General features: G+C 38.7%; 1 protein-coding gene across 1 annotated transcript in view; it reads right to left on the bottom strand.

Moving 5' to 3' along the window:
- Window positions 1–22,036, bottom strand: part of fig4a (FIG4 phosphoinositide 5-phosphatase a) — a 46,235-nt gene that overhangs the window by 12,755 nt on the left and 11,444 nt on the right. Inside the window, exons 9-21 of the mRNA XM_053336475.1 lie at window positions 21,188–21,288; window positions 19,686–19,848; window positions 17,573–17,670; window positions 13,981–14,114; window positions 13,066–13,182; window positions 11,036–11,081; window positions 10,367–10,515; window positions 8,191–8,357; window positions 4,322–4,460; window positions 3,091–3,149; window positions 2,048–2,195; window positions 1,544–1,627; window positions 443–641 (exon numbers count right to left, since the gene is read on the bottom strand). Of these exons, the coding sequence (XP_053192450.1) occupies window positions 443–641; window positions 1,544–1,627; window positions 2,048–2,195; window positions 3,091–3,149; window positions 4,322–4,460; window positions 8,191–8,357; window positions 10,367–10,515; window positions 11,036–11,081; window positions 13,066–13,182; window positions 13,981–14,114; window positions 17,573–17,670; window positions 19,686–19,848; window positions 21,188–21,288 (1,604 nt within the window). The remainder of the gene's footprint in view (window positions 1–442; window positions 642–1,543; window positions 1,628–2,047; window positions 2,196–3,090; window positions 3,150–4,321; window positions 4,461–8,190; window positions 8,358–10,366; window positions 10,516–11,035; window positions 11,082–13,065; window positions 13,183–13,980; window positions 14,115–17,572; window positions 17,671–19,685; window positions 19,849–21,187; window positions 21,289–22,036) is intronic.

Genomic DNA, 22,036 nt, shown 5'->3' with positions numbered 1-22,036 from the left:
TATTCTCCCTCAAACTAACATTAACACAAACCCACATCATTTAACCCTCCGCTCTGGATACCCCTGTCATTGAAGCTGATTAGGTTGACGTCTACTGTTCCATCTGACGCAAACAGAAACACAGAACTCATTTCTTTTCAGATACTCGGGGGAAGTAGAGAGGAGAAAATACAATCAAGCTGACATACTGGAATTGGAATGCAAGATGCTTTTGTGGTACAAAATGCAGGCAGGGGGCATCAACACAGCCTGAGGTCCTCAGAGGAGATTACATATGCTTGAATCATTATTGGATCTCATTTGATAAGCTGCTTTCTTCCCTTTATATCAGACAATAAGGCGCTGAAGGAAAAACAAATTTAGATTTTATTTTCTCTGTTGTTCTTCTGTTTTCAACTTCTCCTAAAAGGCATTGTTTATTCGATGCTTCAGGTGTTCCTACCTCTTGAGTGCGGTTGCTCTCTCCAGACTCTGTTAGCAGTTTGATTGGGGTGGAGCGCTGGGACACGGATCCGTCGTCGTCGCGGTCCTCCTCGGAGTCGTCCTCTGAGGTGCTAGAAATGGCCTCCTCACTTGGGGGAGGAGGTGCACTGGCTGCAGTCTTCCTCTGGAGCAGAGTCTCCTCCTTGTTGCTCTTGTTGCTGCCAATATCCACACAGGCACAGAAGTTTGATCATTATAGTTTTTGAAGAATAAGGTTGAAGTATTTATGCTTTAAACTGTTAAATCGGTTTTTTGTTTTTGTTTCTAATTTCAAGGAACATGCTAAAAACAGCTGGAGGCTCAAATTTTCATCTCTAAACAGGCTAAATGCTAAATTGAGTTTGCTAAGATTAAAGTCAAAAACTCAATTGGAAAAAGACACAAAAGTTGTAAGGGACAGACGGGGACAAGAAGAACCAGACTGGCCTGAAAAGGAAGGCAGCTGGGTCAACAATGCACCTCTCTCACAGCAAGTGGTATACTTGCTCTTGTTTCTGTGAAACAGAGCTCAAGTGGTCGACATAGTGATCTGCCCACCAGGATTTCTCCCAGTGCTCCCATTGCAAACGGTTGACTTTGAGTGCAGTGACCCATAGTCGGGCAGCCCTTTGGGCATTTGCCCAATCAGTTACTGAAAGTGGGTCAAAAATAAATATAAAAAGTTAACTATTAAATGGAAAACACTACAGAGCACTTGAGTGGTCACGAGTAAAGGCCGGAGCTCTGCTACAATAATGCATAGCCAGATATGAGCCACAAGCACACAATGTCTCCAGTGCAGGAGATCACATTTCAAATAATGTGTGTGTAAGTGCAGACAGACAGACAGACAGACAGACAGACAGACAGACAGACAGACAGACAGACAGACAGACAGACAGACAGACAGACAGACAGACAGACAGACAGACAGGAAAAAGGGCCTTGCTTTTGGTTACCTGAGAACATTATGTCAAATGATGCTGTTTGTATGCAGTCACAGTGACATAGGATGTACTGCAGCAAAAGAATAAAAACATATCACAAATATGGTCACATACACAGACTAGAATGCACTTACCCAAGCACTGATTTCCCTGTTTCCTCTGGCTTCCGAACTGTGAATGGGCTTGGATCCACTCCTACTGTCTTGGGCATAAATTCCCTTTATGAGCACAGATGAGACAGAAACCCATTAGAACCACCCCTGCACTATCATTGCAATAATTGGTAATGAATGTTTGCTAAACCGTTTAACAGAGGTATTTTTCATCAACAAAATCTAGTTAAAATGTATTTATCCATGTCTATGTCTACAGCAAAAAAAGATTATACGAGTCCTCCATCAGTGCCGATCGCTCATTGATATGCACCAGCTGTCATCATCGAACTGAAACGTGCACTCTCTCTCTGAATGCACGTTTTCTTTTTTTTGGGATTCATGTTCATTTTTCGGGGACTTTTTTTCGATATATATTTTTATCCTTTCTGTTGTTGTTGCACCACTGTGGGCTGGGAGGGATAAACAACTCCAGTTTCTCTCAATCTACAGCTTTGTACAGATTAAGAACCGGTGTGTAGCCACCTTGCAGAGTTGGTCATGGCGATGCAGAAGGTGTCGTCAAAGGAGGTGATTTCATAAGGTTTAAAGAATTCTGTGTAGATGTCAGTACTCTCATCGAAACGGTTCACTCTCTTCACTTTGACCTTCTTCATGGTGTCGTCACAGGGGACTGCAGGCACACACAGAGCCATAGACACACATTAACAGATAAAAAAGAAAGTTTACAAGAAATGAATCCACAGGCTTAAAGTACAAGTGTGGTGACATTTTTTCAATGTGTGCCATGAAACCACCAAAACCAACATTTAAGTGATCTTATTACAGTGTGTTGTTTGTGTAGCTAATAAAAAGTTATTGTCCAACAGGGCTCCCTTGTTGAGCAGAAACTATTAAAAACACATCAATGACTCAGTGCTCTGTTTTTGTTAGGGTTTTTTGAATTTTACATACAACATGCTGCTGCCATGATTAGTCACTAAATATGCTGCTAAGAGTAGTCCATAAAAAATACAATATTTAATCCCGTTGGAATGATGTTTGCTATGAACTACATCACCCAGCTGTTTTAGAAAGTTAGTCAGCCTTTTACAAAAATGAGAGTATATTATTGTTTTGGAAGATTTTCATTAGGGACAAATTAAAATGAATGGGACAGAATTGGAAAGCACATAAAAAGACGTGTTGCTGGCTTGGTTTAAACATTTTTTGTTGTGAGTAACAAAGTTATAGTGTCACCAGCATTATTGGCATCTTGCTGCTGATTTCAAGTTGATGAATGACCAAATGTAGCCATACACTAACTAAGTCAAAAGGAACAAGACTGCTGCTAATAAACATAGATGCTAATGCTGAATATAAAATATTGGGTAAAAAAAAAGGGTTTTCAAATGTCTTATGAGGAAGGAAATGTGCTCAGCACCTTTGTTAGACCTAAAAAACTATGTGCTTTGGTTACACTAAGCAAAGGATACATTTAGATAATTTCATAAAATGGATACATCTGTAGCAGAAATACCTCTGTTACTTTATTGTAGATATTGCAGGTAATATATATTTGGATATACCTTCATCATAGGCCACAGGAAGATAGGACAGGATTCCCTCTGACCACCACAGTGTGTAGCTGGAGAAAGACAAGATACACACATGTTAGAAAACTTTCCACTGGATGATGTGTATTCTGCAGTGTGCACCTACTCACTTGGGAGTTCACATAACCTAGATTTGAAAATTGACTTGGCTGGGTCACCTACTGCACAACTTCTGAATACATCAGCCTTTTATTCAATATGACCAATTTGTGTGAATGCAAAGATCATAATTTAGTGTGTGATGTCCTACAGTACTTAAACGACTTTGAAAGCCAAAGCACAGTGTGAGACTGCTGAACTGAATTCAGCTCCAGCGATGCTAATTTCTTGGAATAATGGCTGAGCTACTGCGGACCATTGTACTCACATACCACATACACAACTAGCAGCCTGTAGGAGAAAACTGGGTTTAGGTTTATGTAAGCATGAAGGCAAGAGAGAGCAAAGAACATGCATACTAGTACGCTTGCACACACATGCACACAAATTAAACAAGACTAGGTCAAAGCCTACTATATGGCTGGACCGTTATGAAACGCTAGAGGGATTTTTAATTTAAAATGACAGACACAGAAAGTGGCAACAGTCGGCAGGGTCAACTGATAAAGTTACAGCATTGGTCGGCCTCAGTCACTCACTCATTCAGTCACTTAAGGACAGACTTCCGTGTATATAGACAAAGAAAAAGCCAGAGCTACTGTTGGTCAAAACGCATAATGAAACACAAAAGTCAGCTCAGCATCATGATTGAGCACAGACCAAGCAAACTGTAAGAGTGGAACACACATGAATCACACCTCAAGGCCAAAGCACAGTGACCCTTGCCCTGGTAAAAAGGAGTCTAGCCAATAGGAATGAGAATAAAAGCAGTCACATAGAAATCCACCCACACACTCCTGAGAACAATCTGAGCCTGCATGGCATAAGAAAAGCCATTTCAGAAACGTTGCAGTGCAGGTGCAAATCTTTTGGGAGTGATTTCCCACTTAGCAATTCAATCAGCACAAAAAACAAACGCAGCACAAACATTTCCAAAATTAACGGCAATTGCAAAAGGTATTGTGTGCGCGCTTGTTCATGTAATTACAGTATATATTGTTTTTGTATTGCACAGATTTGTGCTTGGATATGCATGTATGTGCACACTTTTAGACGTGTGTGTGTGTGTGTGTGTGTGTGTGTGTGTGTGTGTGTGTGTCTGTACCTGCGTCTGTCTTGGAGGAGGGCCATAGTGTTCCTCTGATGCAGATAGAAGTCAGTGGGCAGCTCCCACAGGTGCGGCTTGGTCTCTAATGGCTGGTAGACTTGAAGAAATAAGTTGATGGCATCCTGTCTGTCAGCGTCTGGGGCAATAAATAAATACAACAGATATTACAGAACAGAAAAGAAAAACTAAAGAAAAATGGTAGCAGGGATAATAAATATACAAGATTTCTGAAGACTTTTAGAAAATAAATGTTTTTAGTATTTTATTTATATATGCCATTCGAGCATTTTAGGCCTTCAATGCCTTTTTATCAGTGAGTAATTTAGTTTATTTCGAACGTTAAAATAGCGAAACAAAACAAATCGGCAGTGGTTTATAGTATTTGAGGGAAGGTTGTATTTACCTTCGAATATCTATTATGGGGACAGTAGAGAGATGACACGAATTGAAGAGAGAGAGTGAGATGGGGCATGCTCTTAACCAGGAGGCTACCAGAGCGTATCCTTGACTAACTGTTGACTTTTGATTTCAACAATCCCAAATTTGAACTTCTCAGTTGTGACGGTTTGCTGTTTTTCTTGTCAAGAAATTGACAATTTGTTAATTTATGAATGTTAATCAGCCATAACAAGGTATTTGAAGACATCAGCTTGCCTTTTAGGAATCTGTAACAGTTATTTCTCATTACGTTCCAACCTTTCTTGATGAAAAAAATTAAACTTTTGAGAAAGTAGTCCGCGGATTAATCAGAAAGGAAAATAACTGCAGCTGTTCTCTCTGACTTCCTGTCAGACTGAAAAAAAAATAGTATATTCCATCAACAAAATCATCCTAACACAGTATATACTTGCTAGCTTTTTACGAAGCTTTCAACCATATCTCATGTCTTCATCAGCAGATGGACTTAGCGCAGTTGTCATGGAGACGGCTCAGGTATATTCTGTATAGATCACACTTGACCTCCTGTCATCACGTGATCGAACGAACACATGTACAGAAGGTCATGTGATGAATGCCGAGCCATTTACATGACAACCACATGAGCCATCTCCATGAGTCATGCTATTCATCAGCAGGTGAATAGCATGAGATGTGGTTAAAAGCTCTGGAAAAGGATAATAAGGGAAGATTATTTTGACAAACTCCTGTTTTCGAGAATGAACTTTCATGCTCAAGTTGACTTAGCTTAACATTCTGCTAATGACAAGTGAACTAAATTATCTATCAAAATCACACTTGCATTATTTGAACCTGAAAATTCAACGACCCTTAAGATGCACCAGCCATTCGTCTTAAGAAGAGAAGAGGAGAATGAAATAAAGCTGAACTGACTAGCCCACATCCTCTTTACATGAACAGCGAACTTGCTGGTAAAAAAAAATCTTTTAACCGCCATTCTACATGTTTGGGAGCGTGTCAAGATAATCTCTCTGAGTGTTTGTGTGTTCAGCATGAGGCACATGTTTTCTATGTTGCCCAGTTTGGTGCCATTTAATCCATCACATGACTGTGAAGAAGCCACGTGCATGCTGCTCCAACAGTCACATTAGATAATTAGAAACCAAATTGGGTTTCATTACAGCCTGCTACCAAGCCTTATCTCTAGGTAATTGTCAGCCTGAGATTCATTCAATAGATCACAAGATAAGTGTTATGGATGAACTATGAACATAATATACATGTGCAACAGAAATCTGTTTTGTTTTTTTTTAAATAAAAAAAAACTTTGTCTGACAAGATTATAAATGAATGAAGCATTATGAATGGCATGCGCACAGTCAAATAAGTCAATGGGTCTGTTCAATTTCAATGCACTTTTCCTCTTTTGACTGTTCTCATCAAAACAGTCATTCAGATTTTCTCAGACAATTCAAGAGGCCACAAAGCATATGACGTCTGTGTTTCCGGTCTGTTTGTTGTGTCCAAATTGCTTTTGTGAGTGAGAGAGAAGCTGTCTGAGTGCTTGGCAGAGATGAAGTGTGTCAAGTTTATCATTATTAGTGTGTACGATATTGAAATATATCAGAAAAAAATATCTGATCATATATTTGATAAAAAGAGTTTTAAAAAAAAAGTGATATAATACAACAGTAAATAAAATGAGTTTGTTTACCGCAGGATTCCCACAACACTGATGAATGATATAATGATGACATTTGGCAATTGGCTACCCTGATCTCTAAATGTCTTTCACACCAAATCAAATATTTTATATCTATAAATTTGTTCAGACCTACGACTGAATAGAAGTCCTGTTCATAGACTGTATGTAAAGAATAGATACATAAATAAAATATATGGTCCTGATTATTCTACAGCCCAAAATCAGGGAAGTGCATATACAGGTCACAAGGTTACTATAAAGAAACGGTTTATTTAGTAATATATAAGCAGTCAAACATTGAGTAGGAGGTTGAGCAGTCAGAGAATCTAATATGGAAGTTTAATGATGGTTTCTATTAGCTGCACTACCAGTGAGGATCAGTCAGTTTGTCTGTGCGGCAAGGTGGCCTGGAGGTCCAGATTAAAAGATCTCAATCTCAATCTTTTATGACATGTGTATTCAAATGTTGTATTCTTTGCACGACTTTGGTGAGTCAAAAGTCCAAACGTATTTTCTCACAAACCTGCCATACTTTGTCATAGTAGATAGCTTGGGTTTTATTTGTCCAGGTTTTTAGACGTGTCCAATGCAATGGAAGTTATTGGAAATTCATTTGTGAAACTGAAAAATGGCATATTGATAATTTCCTTTATTTTTGAACATGTATATTCTTTTTTAAGTGCCTGGCAGGGTGCACACATAAGGTCGCAGCATTACTGAGTGAGCAGTTCATGGACTATTGAGTACTTGTGTGTGTGCCCTGCATTTTATGAGCCTCTCTCACTTGACATTTCGGTCTGAATAAACAATGTGCTAGTTTCCTTCCCATGCTCTGCAACCAACGAACCCATTTTTCATATTGAAGTGAATGACAAAAAGTCAAAAGCGAAGACACAGAGAGGAGGTCGACTCACTAGATCAAGGAAAGCAGCTCTATTCATCTGGCCTGATACACAACCTCATACAACCTCGCTCCTCATTTGTGGGACTATGAGTCCTTTTTATGTGGAAAAGCAGCTGGTGTATACATTTTCATACACACATTGTGTCTAACTACAAACAAGGGTGTAATTTACACTTATTGGAATAGGATGTGGGCATAGTAAAGCTGCATTGTCAAGCTCTGATTGGCAATTACATCCTAGTTGCAAATTGGAAGAGAGAAAATAAATCAATTTAAACATCTCTCCAGATAACTATATCACAAATAAAATGTCCCTAAAATATATCTTTTTGCAGCTGTTGTTTTCTGTAAAAAAAAACACTGTATGTCATTAAAATTGCCTGAAAGACATTGTTTCCTGGCACCCACAGTCCTCTGGGAACTTGACTCGATGTAACAATAACAGTGTGGGCTTAGCTGCAGAGGCTGAAGAGGGGCTGTCTACACTTTGTCATTTTAAAAACCTGAGAGACTATAAGTACCTTTGTCATAGACATATCAGAGGGCTTGGGTATGTTTATTTATATATGCCTGACAGTACAGTATGTGTGTGATCTGTAGGTGTATGCAAAGGCTGAGTCTATGTTTCTACGGTAACCTGGAGAGTGTATTGGCATGGCGGGGTTTAATATTTTTGCATCTGAGACAGAATTGATGGAGAAAAAAAAAAAGATTAAAACTGGATTATCATAACCACTAGAATAATTAGTAGGGGCGACTGTGTAGAAGTGTAAATATTTGTGCCTTATGTACAAGAGAAGCCCATGTAAGTAAAAGAGGAACATTACGTGCCTGCCTGTGTCCTTGTAACATACACACCTGAGAAAGCATTGCTGTAGTAACGAGATAACGTCTGCATGATGTCTTTGGAGTGCTGTGTCCAAGGGGCAATCTTTCGGTAGGTCTTGACCCTGTGGACCAGCTGGGAGCCTCCGTACTGCAGTGAGAGAGTGTCTCCATGGTCCTCATACAGCTCCTCAAACAACCTAAACCAAACACAGAACACTAGCTGTAACAATTCATCGATCCACAGAAAATTAATCGGCAATAATTTTCATGAGTGATTGATAGTTTAAGTCACGTCAAACTAAAAAATCCAAACAATCTCATGTTTAAAGTTCTCAGATATGAAAATTCACTGATTCTGCTGTGTAAGAGTGTAGTAAATTGAATATTTATGGGTTTTAAATTGCTGAATGGACAAAGCAAGGCATGTGATAACTTTTGGCTCAAAGACATAGCAACGGGCATTTTTTTAAAACTGTTTTCTGGATGTTACAATTGGCCAAACGATTAATCAAGAAAATTATTGGAAGATTAATCGATAATGACAGTGGTCGGTCGATTAATCGATAATGAAAATAATTGTTAGTTGCAGCACTACTAGGGCTGGGTATCGATATGTGATATCTTTAAAAGGTATCAACTGAAATAAATCCATAACAAGTACTGTAGTATTGAAATGTCTCCTGTCATACAATACCTGCAATCAATCCTTTTTGCACCCAGAGCTACAAAAAATGAATATTTGTATGGACTAGCATTCTTCGATTAATAAAACGTAATAATTTGAAGACTTTAAAAATGCATCTGTGTAAAAATCTAATAATTTAGATGTGGAGGAGTGTTGGCATTTTATGCAATTTAATGCTTCTACTGAAATGATGGATATCGAATTATGTTCTTAATTGGTATCGGTATCAGTTTAAGGGTGCTTGGCTTGGTACTCAGCCCTAAGTACTACAGGACATATGAAATCACACATCAACAAAATGGGCAATGGATAATCAAAATAACACCCTGAAATTCCTCTTGCCTGTTGGTTTGTATGTTTTTGTGTTTTTTGATGGGTTGGGGGTGTTGAGGGATTGGTGATATGGACACAGTCTGACATGAAACACATGTTTTTGAACAGAGCGATGCGTATCACATGTATGACTGATTCTAATACCAAAGAGCTCAGAAATGTTATTTATACTGTGAATATACAGTCATAATAGATTTCCATCTGCTTGTAAAGCTCTCATGGGGATACAATGAGATGTAGTCAAACACGTGACAGATTCTCGCTCACAACTGCACATCTGTCATTCACCACAACCTATTAAGTCTGATCAGGTCATCTTCACTGTGACCACTGTGAAAATATAGCTGCAAGCAGAAATTTATAGTCTGGGCAGAATTGGATATACAGTAATGTAGCAGAGGTGCAGGACTGGGGATAGATATTGAAAATAAATGGGGGAGCCTATAAAAGTTGGTGCAGCTGTGTGAGACATCTGTGCTGATTGGATTTTGTGCTGCAAACGGAGGATGGAATGACTGTTGCATTTCAGTTTTCAGACACGTGATACAGTATATGGCTTCAGTCACCATCACTTTTCATTTCATTCACAACATTTACCTGTATGCCATTTCAATATCATCACTGTGGGATACTAAGGAAATATAATTTACTTAGTTTTTTTAAGATTCATAGTTTTACAGTTTTAGATTATATTCAAATGTGTGTATTATGTATACAATTTTTAATGGTTTATCCCCTTGTCCATTAGGAACACTGTTTACTTTTGTTCAGAGAACTCTATATAATCCTTGAGAATATATTCTATAAGAAATTTTGCTGTATGCTTTCACCACACTGCATTTGCACTGTTATCAGTAGCTGTAAAGCCAAACTGACAAGTCTGATGTAACCACTGACACTACATTTTACTGGTTTGTATAAAACTTGCTTTTGATTGGTCAAACATACACTTGTATACACATGTATTACTATGTGCAACTCTGTATTATGTGCCCAGTTTTTTATTTTGTTTAGTGCTGTTCTGTTACTGTGCATATACTTTCATTCTGACTTGCCATGGCTAATGAAAATCAGCTTTAAGATAACTCTGGTTCCATACATCAAATGGCAACATTTCATGTTTCACAAGGACACCATCATATACTGTATGAATAGACCTACATACACAAAGACATGAATATGCTTTACCTCACACAGTCAGTATCAAACTGGAGCTTGGGCTTGTCAATCATTCCCAGTGCATAAAGCTGATAGGCAAGCGCACACTTTCCAACCATGAACTGTGCGGTATTGGTCCGGTCCAGACAGTCCACACAGTTGGTCCGCAACACACCAGTCTACAACAACAGCAATAACCACAGTCTTATGAAATGTGTTGACAGTCCTGTATCTCCAGCACAAACTACATGAAAAGGCTATTAGTGGCATTGATAGCAGATTCCTCTCCTTGTATTCACCTTCTGTAAGTGGTCTTACATAAGAAATTCTTTACATATATATTATAGTTCATAGCTTGGCTCATTCAAAGGTGATCACCATATAGGCAATCAAGGTCTTCATGGAAACCCATGCAACCTCTCTCCTTTATCTCATTATTATCATTATTATCTAAGTTTCTCCTGAATGCACTGGCCTAGTTTTGCAGTTACAGCAAAACTAGCTGTCACCTCTCAATGGAACATTACCTTGGCCTGGTAATCTAAATGCATGAATTGTGTGTTTGTGACTGTTTGTTACTTAACTGAAATATTATTACTAATATGTACAGAAGATGCAAAGGAGTTGAAGAAGATTTAATGCTTTCAGAAAAACAAAATTACAACAGTTACACCAATCCTTGTTTGCTATCTGGCATACCTGCACCCGTCCACTGGCTGTGATGTGTCCACCCACATCCCCCCATCTGTAAGAAATACAGTAGATTAAATTCAACTTAGATAATAGGATGTTGGAAATTGAGAAAATGCTCAAAAGCAAAGAAGTGTGCATCAATTGTACTCCTCTGCAGGCATATTGCCTCATCATGTCCCGCTACCAAAGGGTGTGATCACAGTTACAATTACCATTTCAAGGCTGAACGTAATGGACTAGATACAAACATACATTGCAGACAGCTAAACACATTGAACCCCATTAGGACTGCAAGTACAGAGAGAGATATTCAGCAGACAATAACACACAGAGAAGACATGTACAATATGTTCTTATGCAAAACTGTTGTGCCTGTGTGAAAAATCCAAGCCAAGGATGTGGAATATGTATATTTAACATTCAAATTACAAAAGTTAAAATTTCCCAAACATGATTTTAGGTATAAATGATTTAATAGAGTATAAATTATAATTATTATTGTATAAAAGGAATAAGCTTAGAAGAAAGACATTTCTTGGAAAAGCTTGCTGGCTTTCTTGCAGAGTAGTTTATTTGTATAGTATCTTTCAAGAGCAGATGTCACAAAGTGCTGCATAACAAAAATCTGCAATAAAAGACAAGAAAAAGCTAAAATTCAGACATAAAAACTAAACATTCTAAAAAATTTGAAAAAAGTATCAAATCAAATTAGGTACTGATAACTAAATGAAAGAAAGTCTACAAATGTAGGTCTTAAGCTGCTCTCTACAGCATGTTGAGGTTTTAAGTTCAATGGTAAAGTGTTCTAAAGTCTAGGAGCTACAACCTTATAAGCACACAAGTTTGGTTCATTTTTTTACCAAACAAATTTTACCAAAACAGTCATGAACCATGACATGTTAATTAGTGAACTTTAGAGGATCTGGTAGGCGGACTTTGCAAGATCCATGTGTGGCTCTGCGTTGTCTGTCTTTATTAGTCCTTTGTTCCCCCACTTAAATACTCCACTATCTATTCATCACTTTCTTATTAAAAGCAGCAACAAGCAAACCAAGAATCACCCAGTGAGGAAAATCTGCCTCTAAATGGTACAAAGGTGGAACTCTGAAAACAAATTCAGTGGTTGCCGGAGGGCCAGAGAGGAAAGTGACATGAACTCAGTAATCCCACAGAAACCAATGAAAAAGAGTAGTTAAAGTACAGTACCAGCCAAAAGTTTGGATGTGTGTGGGGAAATGTATGTATGCATATAGAGAGGTGGAGAGGACAGATGAGAACAGTATTATCAGGCAAAAAAACATTTTTCATCTTTCTGATCACCTTCAACGTTTCTAAGCTAATTTACAGTATGTACATGATGAAAGCTACAGGGGCCAGAATCAGTAGAGTGGATCTACATAAAAGCCTATGAGGGTTTTGTTTGTGTCTGTGAGTGTGAACCGAGTGTGTATTACAAAAAAAAGTGAGATGCAAGAGAAAGGGTAATAAATACTGGCCATAGCATGGTCGTTCTGTTATGTAACAGTATGGTAATGCTGGGTGAAAGCGATTAACACATGCAGACAATGGTGGAGCCATGCGTTAAGTACATGGACGGCAATCTACTCAGCTCATTAGCAGAAAACTCTGGGCGACACAACTGCCATCAGGCATAATAATCCATTAAGAATTCATATCTGGAGAGTTCCAAAATTAAGCAGTCGATAAATGTATGATTCTGAATATGTATGAATACAAAAATGGTTGATGTGGCCTCTCGGTAAAAAAGAAGTCTGATATGCAAATGCAGGAAAGACGGTGGTGTGGTCTTCTAGCACATGGTTCCTGGCAAAAGTTTTCCCTCTCACAAGTCACTTATTAACAGTGACTAAGGATTGTTTAGTCGTGAGCAGTTTCTGAGGATTTCATAGTGGATTTATATGGAAGTGTATTGCAGAAATAGGTGTTTGTATTGCACACAACAGCTGACTAAAAGTTTTTAGTATAGTATTTAAGGGAATCAACAGGGGCATTGTAGGAAGAAAGAAAAGTCTCACCTGTCATCTGGTCTGATGGTATGACAGTAGAAGTCTGATCGACTAATGTAGAAACCTGTTCTCTTCACCACATTCTCTGCAATCATACCCAGACGGTCCAAGACATTGCACAATTTACTAAAGAGAAGGAAAAAAAGGTCACATTAACAGATGCCGAAGAAATTAACTACATCTGCCATGTTGGACTTACAGTATCAATGTACCATATCTGGGGCTATGGTCTTCCATGTTTTTTATTTTAAGTTCAATTTCTTGATAATATGAAAAAAATTAATGACTAAATAAGCCACAACCAAAGTTAAAGTTTTAAAGAAACATCCTTGGCTTTAAAAACCCAGCTCATGAGCTTCGTGAGTGCCATGTGGGTGTGGCTTGATCAGATTTTATTTACAGTAAACCAGCAACAACATCAAACAGCCTAAAACTCTCATCAGATTTTCAAATATTGCCAAACTGGTGCACAGGGGTACATGACATCATCTTTTTCAAACCGAACCATGTAATCTCTCACATCAAATGACAACAAATCAAATGATTGATTATACTAACAAGCTGAGTGAGAAAATATGTTTTTAGAGCCTTTAAAACGTGACATACTAGGGCAATTTCCTGATTGTCTCAACAGTGTTTCTCAATGAATGGACCTCTTAACCCAAATATTGTTATAAAATTAACAGGGCCTTATCTGTTGGTTTCATGTAAAGGATGTATCCTGTTAAAATCAGCCAAAAAATATCCTGTTTTTTCTTCAAAATTGCCTTGCCATTGCCTCTGTAGTTCTGCAATATTGGATAGTAATATTAAGGGTTTTTTTTGTTTGTTCGGGTAAGTTTGACATTTTCATGGCAAAAAACAGCCAGGTTCTTATAAAAATGTACAGTAAGCTGAGTACATGGGCACAATTATGTTCACAACCTCTTGGTGTAGCGGGCCATGTCCCAGGCGATGTAGTCGATGCAGTGGTCTGGAGGAAGGAACTGGTTGAGGTTGATCACAGCTGGATAAAGCTCTTCGCTCAGAATCTTCTCATGTTTCCTTTTTTCTCGTTTCTGTAATGCAGCAGAGTAAAGAGACACGTATCACATATGTGATAGACCTCCGGTTGTTTAAAAAATGTCTCTTGAAGACCAAAGCAGAAGCAGTCATGACACTCTCAAGTGGCAGATTCATGTTCTCTTTGACACATTCACCAATATCCATTTAGTATTCATTCATCTCCACAATGACCTTAGAGAAAAATAGTTCTGCAAGAAGCAACTGATCCAAGGAGAATTGGACATAAGGTGGAATTGATGACTGATGATGCAGATAGACAGAAAAGTCATGGCAATCATGGGAAGTAGGAAATATGTTGGGTTTCGTTTTTTAAGTTTATTTTTATTTTTTAATATGTTTTCTAGATTTAGAAATTGTGAAAAATAGATCCAGCCTAAACAGCATTAACTGCCAGATGTAAATACATTAAAATGTGCTGAAAAGTTCAGCTGCTAAAGGTTTTATTGTTTATTAGGTAGTGAGAGAATAAAAAATGTCCTAGTGGTCGAGTGGTTAGAGCGCATGCCATATAATCGCAGCGTCCCTGGTTCGAATCTGGCCAGGGACCTATGCTGCAGGTCATTCCCCCCTCTCTCTCCCTGTTTCCTGTCAGCCTCTCTGCCAGACTGTATGAATAAAAGCACAAAAAAGCCTTATAAAATAAATCTTAAAAAGAAAAAATAATATTTTTGTTAATAAAAGTGCATGCACTAGTCATTCTCTGTGACCTTTAGTCACACTGCCTATTAAGTTATTTCTCCATGTACTCCTAAACCCCTCATTGTGCCTTTTGAGTGATCACCCTGGGTGATAATCGCCTTGGATGCATCATTTAACAGCTACAATCGTCATCCACACATCCAGCAGTGGCAAAGCAGCACTGCGACCAGTCAAATTACCAATGCATTTCCTCACGCCTCTCAGCAGAGTTTGTCATAGTGTCTGGCAAAAAAAAAAAAAGAAAAAAAAAAAAATCACACTTTCCAGGCACAGATGAGAGACTATGTACAGTACTTACAAAGCCACACGTGCACTGTACACAGGTCTAATCCGGCATACAAATGCCACAGTAATAATCGTGGTCCGAGTTGTACAAAGATAAAGATCCTGAATGATAACATGAATCCAAACTATCACACATGTGCTCATATACAGACAGGAACATGCCATAGGCAATTTTAACGGTGGAAATAAGCACTGTAATTATTTTAATGTGTAGCTTTGTACAGAACAGGGCGTGTTTAATGCAATGCTTTTATGCTTTTCCCATCTTTATTCCTCTTCCTTTTAAGTGCCAGTTCAGTGTTGTAGGTTGCAGCTTCAAGGACTCTCTTTAAAGAGACATTTTAATCATAAAAAGGTTACCTTGGTTAAATCTTTTCTTTTTTTTTCTTTTTTATGAGAGGGTAAAAGTTAGCTCCAACCATTGAACTGAATGGACCATAATTAAGTTAGTTGGTTGGGGAAAGTAATTCACATGCTTGGTCACGTGCACTCTCTTAATATTGGCTACGCGTACAATAATGCACTAACCCATGACAAAACCATACGCCTGTTGACACAGCTATGCGACTCCAGTCAGCTCCGTGAAGAGATGGACTGTCGTGATTTTATGGTTAACTGCCTGTTCCTTCTCATCTCTGTCTACCTGGGATATGGGAGAGGGTGTTCTGTATAAGTAGGGGGTCCCCTCCCCTACTCCCCACAGTTGCAGATATCACATGGCTGCAGCTTGTGTGTACCTCTGTGGTCTGTGATTGGTCCCTTGTCTCACGGCTCCCCTTGTGAGTGGCAACGTGAGCATGAAGCCCGAGCTACAGAGTGTATGGCTGTGTGCCCATGCATGTGTATGCTGAAGGCTATGCAAAAGGTACTACTGCAACTGAAATGTCTAACAGTGCACACGAGGATACAGATAGAAAAAATAAAATCAGCATACAGTAACTTGATTTTGACAATGAACCCTTTGTTTATGTTCATATGTTTTTTTGTTTTTTTTTTACATATTGGATGGCTTGGAATATTTTATGAGCATCATACTTTTCAAAGCTCCATCATTCTTTCTTGAGATCTAATTATTCATCTTAATGTAATTGCTTTTCATAATTTAAAAGCAATTTGATGATTGATGGAGATTTTATAGAAATGTGTAATGTGTAACCCCTCATTGTTGCCGTCTCTGTGTATTTTGAGAGCGATGCCAAAGGAGATCAATATTTGAGGTACTATTTCAACTGCTAGTAATCACCCATTGCTGGAGAAAATCTCCTGTGACTACTCCGCTCCACAATCACAGCTCCCCGTACAATCTCTGCTACTCCACAATCACTGCTTGCCCTATCAGATAACTACCTGGTGAGTGACTCCACAGGCCCAGCAGACGCTTGAGGAATCCACATCGCCATCTTACAAACACCCACATCATATAATTCACACACTAAGAAGACAGTCTTCTAAAAGAAAATGGGCCTCATTGAGGTAGTTTTCTTTAAAAGATCATTTTCTTTGACTTTATTGAATAACTGATTGTGAATAGGCATAGGAAGTGACAAGAGACACACAAAACAGACTTATGACCTGTTGATTGTAGATAGCTTGTACAATTATACCCCTTTTCCACCAAAGCAGTTCTAGCGCTGGTGCTGGGCTGGTGCTGTTGCTGGTTCACAGTCGGTTCAACTGTGAACGAGTTGAATTTGCTTTTTCACGGCTCGAGGTGGTTAGGGAGCCATGTCATTACGTCACTGTATACATCAGTTACGTCGCTGCTTTCCCATGAAGACTCACGCCAACTTCGAAGCAACAATAATACAAAGAAGGAGGAGAAGCAACAACAACGATGGCACACTACGCATGTGTACAGCTGTTGCTCCTGGCTCTCATCCAAACACGGCAGATACAACGTATTTGTGCTGCTCGACAGGATTGAGATGGTTGTTAGCCTTTGTTGTAAGCTAACGTTAGCCGGCAGAGCACAACTAAGTCACAACGCAAATATGTCTGAATTTCACCATCAGTCAAATGTTCAAGGGATAATTCACTCCTTATCTATTCACCACTATGCAGTCTTGTTTGTTGTGGTTGGTCTCAATAACCCCGCCCCCGGCCCCCTGCCCCCTAACGTAAGTGGTTCCTTCTTCTAGTCCAGCAAAGACCTGGTGCCACCCTGGAACCAGTTTTTCTGACTGGGAGCCGGTTCTTTGTCAGTCGAAACAGGAAAACCGGTTCCAAATTAAGCACTGGCCCAGAACCAGTACTGGAACTGCTTTGGTGGAAAAGGGGTATTAGTGACAAAAGCTGTGCCCCCAATTGGTAAAACGCTGATTTTTGGATCTGTGGTTAAGGTTATGGTAAGGGATGGGTTTAGGCAAAGTAGTGGTTATGATTACTGTTAGGACAACTCTCCAGAAAATGAATGCAAACACATTAATGTGTTTTGCACACAATGTATGTGTGTGTGTGCATATGTTACCTTAACCAGATTAAGGATGATAATAGGTGAGCCAAACCGCTGCAGCATCTGGTCAAAATGGAGGGCAGCTACATGGGCGTACGGGTCAGCTTGGTCCACTGAAAGAGAAGAAACTGTTTTTAAATTCTGATTATTTAATAAGAGTGTTAAAGGTCACTAAGGGGAAACATTATAAATAATAATGTTTAGTGCCTCTGTGGAAATGAACAGAATGTATAATTTACATCTATGAAACAAAAAGTATCATTGTTGAGTCATAATTAATTCATGCTTTGTCGATGCCACAACAAAATTCAAGCAAAAAAACATGACAACTTGGGTTGACTTGTGTCATTCTGAAAATGTGTAAAGTTTGGTTTGAGTTGTCAACAGAAGTGGGATAAAAGGAAAGTGGGGAAATAAGGAGGGAATATAGACACATTATACTGTACTAGATAGTATAACACCACAGTGAGCACACACAGTTACTTCTGACTCCGCCTCTCATTGTTCACCATTTATCAGATTCACTTCTACTTCCTTTTTCACTCTTCCACTCTATTCATTCTTTAATTGAAAATCATGTTTAATGTCTCCATTTACCACTCATGCAGATCCCACACTTGCAGCTTGCCGTCAAATTGGACCAGTCAAGCAGCCAACAGATAGATTAGAAGAAAATAGGTCAGATCGTGCTATAATTCAAACCCACACAGTCACTTGATGGTAAACTGACAATACAAACACGAGCTCCACCACACAGTGTTCAACTTCACTTCGCCGCCATTACGACATTACTTTGTCGACTACACTTCTTAGGCCTTTGGGGAGATGAGAGTTTATGTCAACACAAAGCGAAGACACCCTGTAACATTCTAAATGTACCTTGGGATGGAAATGTTGATAATGACGATGATGATGAAGATGCATTGCCCATTAAGGTCATCTCCTTCACAACCAAGAAATTTGCCCACTTCAGGGCCATCATAAACACATAATACATATAGTTATATAACAATGAGTAGACTGTTGTGGCAGAGGCGAAGCAAAGGGCGGCATGATGTGATATGGACAAATGTACTGACACTTGGCGCAAACTATCTCTCTGACCTAGATTCGTCTAATAAATGTCATTCTGCTAGGCCGCATCATGATTGAATAAATATTACAAATATTTTGAACAAGGCTTGATTATCTGTTTGATGTGGGCTGCATCTTGTTATTTAGACCGCAGCACAAATGTAATGTAATTTCAGTTTGAATTGAACATAGAAATGGACCAACATAAAAACAAGAAACCTTCACTGATGGAAAAAATATATAAAAGATAAAGTATACCAATATCAAAAACAACAAAACTGTGTCAAACTACTTATGTGTGCACAGTGACATATAAACTGATATGTTTAAATGGTGCAAGAATTGGGCAACATTTGGGAAATGTCAGATAAGGTCTGTCTGTAAGGATCAAAGTGGGAGCAGGAAAATGAGGTAAGTTGATATACAGAGGGATCTTAGGAACACGCTCCATGTCTCTATCTCACACAGGTAAATGTCATCTGAGGATGAATTAAAGGGCAAACTGGGGAGAAAATGATTATGATTTAATACAGGCATTGTCCACATGCAAGCAAAAAATATCTTCCAGTGCGCACACACACACACACACGCACACAGCAGTCCCCAATGTCATCCGTCTCAGAGACCTGATCACCTCCCTCTGGCCCTGGTTTTGTGTTTTTATCCTGCTCATAATGAGATCAGAAGATAGATACAAAGATGAGGATCAAGAGGGGGCGTCCTACCTTCACCTTTTTCTTTATTTAAATCTTTTTTCCAGTGGTTGAGAAGAATGGCCGCTGACTAAATCCACTCTTATTCTGGCCCTACAAGGTTATTTCTGGTCCTGAACAGCTACTAGAATTAATATACTGAGCATTAACTTAAATAAGCATCTTTCATTTGTTATCTGTCTTTATGTACCTAAATGCCGCTATCCTAATGCCGCTCTCTAAATACTCTCTATTATAAATTAGATATTGGTATACCAAAGGTAACAGACAGTATACTACATGATGTTTGATATCTATGTACGAAGATGAAACATGCATTTAGTGTGCAGCAGCAGTCTTACATCGTATGGGGGGTTTCGGCATCATGGTGGAAATGTCCTGGGACCAGTAGAGCGGGACTGAACCTCGCACCTGGACGTATGAGGAGTAACTTCCTGCTGTGAAAGACATGACTGAGGCGTCATGGACGATCTGCTCCGTCTCCACCTCATTAGCTACATCCCCCTGAAAACAAAATAAATCACAAAAAAACACAGATATGCTGAAAAAGTCATCTCGCACCACAAGGTCCATTTAGTGGCTGACTGTTCTGGTGCTTTTGATCGTATCATGTGATCTTCATTACCAGATGGAGTTCAAAATTCAATTTATTTTCTGAGCACTGGCTTCAAAGATCAGTCTTGACCTTTTAAACATCAGTTGAGACCGTATGGTGAGAATCTCATCATTTAGTTTAGTTCATTTATTAGCTGTTCTGAATCTTCCAATCACATCACATGGTCTTCATAAGCAGGTGGGCATGATTGTGATCAACATGGGCAAAAAGTTTCTTAAGAGTTCAGAAAAATGGAAATTTTAACATCAGCAATTTCATGCCAACTGGGTGAACTCCATTTGCTCATGAGGATCATGTGGTATGATTATAAGCTCCTGAACAAATGCTAAATGAAACAGTGAGATTGTTTTCTTAACAGCTGTTTCCAAAATCAAGAATGAACCCTGAGCCACAGATGTGTTCTTAAGGCAATCCACACTTTTGGTCCACAGGTCTTTTTGACAGCAGACATGCTGACACAAAATAGCAGGAAAACCACAGGTTTAATTAACAATACCTAACTGGAACAGACCAGTTGTTAACCATATTAATTATACTTGTGATTTTTCTGCAATCGCAAGTCAAAATATCTGCTATCAAACTAGAGCTGCAACGACTGTTTGTTCAACAGAAAATTATTCAATCACTCATAATCGAATAGTTGTTTTTGTAATTTTTTTAAAGAAAAAATGCCTCAAATTTATTGGTTCCAACTGGTCAAATGTGAGGATATTATGGTTTTCTGTTGGCCTGACAAAAAAAGACATTTGATGATGTAACCTCAGGAATGTTTTCACTATCTTCTGACATGTTATAGCCCAAAGAACAAATCAATTAATTGAAAAGATTATATGTAAATTATTAATAACTTAACTTAATATAAATTGATAATAAAATAAAACTTAGCAGTAGCACAATATTACACAATGCTAAAATGAAACATTGCTACACTTTTACATATATAGACTATTATATTTGCCAGTGCACACAGTAGCAAGAATTTGTGAAAATTGTGCCCAATCTAATCTCTGTGTAGCAGTGCGAATAGGAAAGGGAGATCTATGTTTGTTCCTAAACTTCCTCCCACAACACACACCCACACTGACACTCATGCATACTCAAGGAAGAGGCAGTGGGGTCAATTTAACCCCCTGTGATCAACATGACTGAGTCATCTCAATCATTCAGGTGGCCCTAGGCCCTGCCTCCGCTATCTATTCTTCCCTGTTGCTTTGGCAACCACTGTACCTCACAGTTGGCTCCTCTTTTGAGGAAACGGGTCCCCGCGAATTTACTGGAGCGTCTGGCAATGAGGGTGATGTGAACCGGTCGGCCATAGATCAGAAGCTCTGTGGTTGGTGGGTAAAGGAGGAATAATGGCACACTGCTAAGAACACTGCATGATCACCTGTCTCGACACACACACAGACACACAGACACACACACAGACACAGACACAGACACACACACACACACACACACACACTTTTCCACATCAACATTATCTCTATTATCATTGGCAAAAGTGGTGAAAATGATGCAACCCACCCTCTCGTTTTTTTTCTACTTTAAAAAGATTGAATTGTGAAAAAATATATTTTTGAAGTTTCTCCAACATCAGTGGTGCTTCATATGCCATAATAGATTAATGTTGCTCTTAAATTTTTTCCCCCACTGTCTTGCTTCTTTAATGTTTCCTCATCATCCACAAATTTCTTCCTTTACACCATCTGCTTAGTCTCCTGTTACTGCACCCACTGGTCCTCAAATGCTCTCAGAAAAACAGCACTGAAGGCTAAACAGTTTCCAGGAATCGTCTAAACTCAAAGCACCCACACAATGTGTTGATAAGACAGGAGGCAGTATTGACAGCAGTGTACTGTTCCAAGCTTTGGCATTAGGCAAAGACAAAAGTACAATTAAACTCCTTAAACATAATCAATAACAGAATATAAAATACTTTCTTTTTTAACCAAAATTATACATTTTACTCTGCTTAGTATGATCAATGTAAAGGGGACTTGATGAATAATGATTACATTCTTTGGTTTTGGTAACCCAAGGCAGATTTCTAACATAATAAATCAGACTGTTTAC

Source organism: Scomber japonicus, chromosome 17, assembly GCF_027409825.1.
Source record: "Scomber japonicus isolate fScoJap1 chromosome 17, fScoJap1.pri, whole genome shotgun sequence".
Classification (NCBI taxonomy): domain Eukaryota; kingdom Metazoa; phylum Chordata; class Actinopteri; order Scombriformes; family Scombridae; genus Scomber; species Scomber japonicus.
This window is presented reverse-complemented; position numbering and strand designations above follow the sequence as displayed.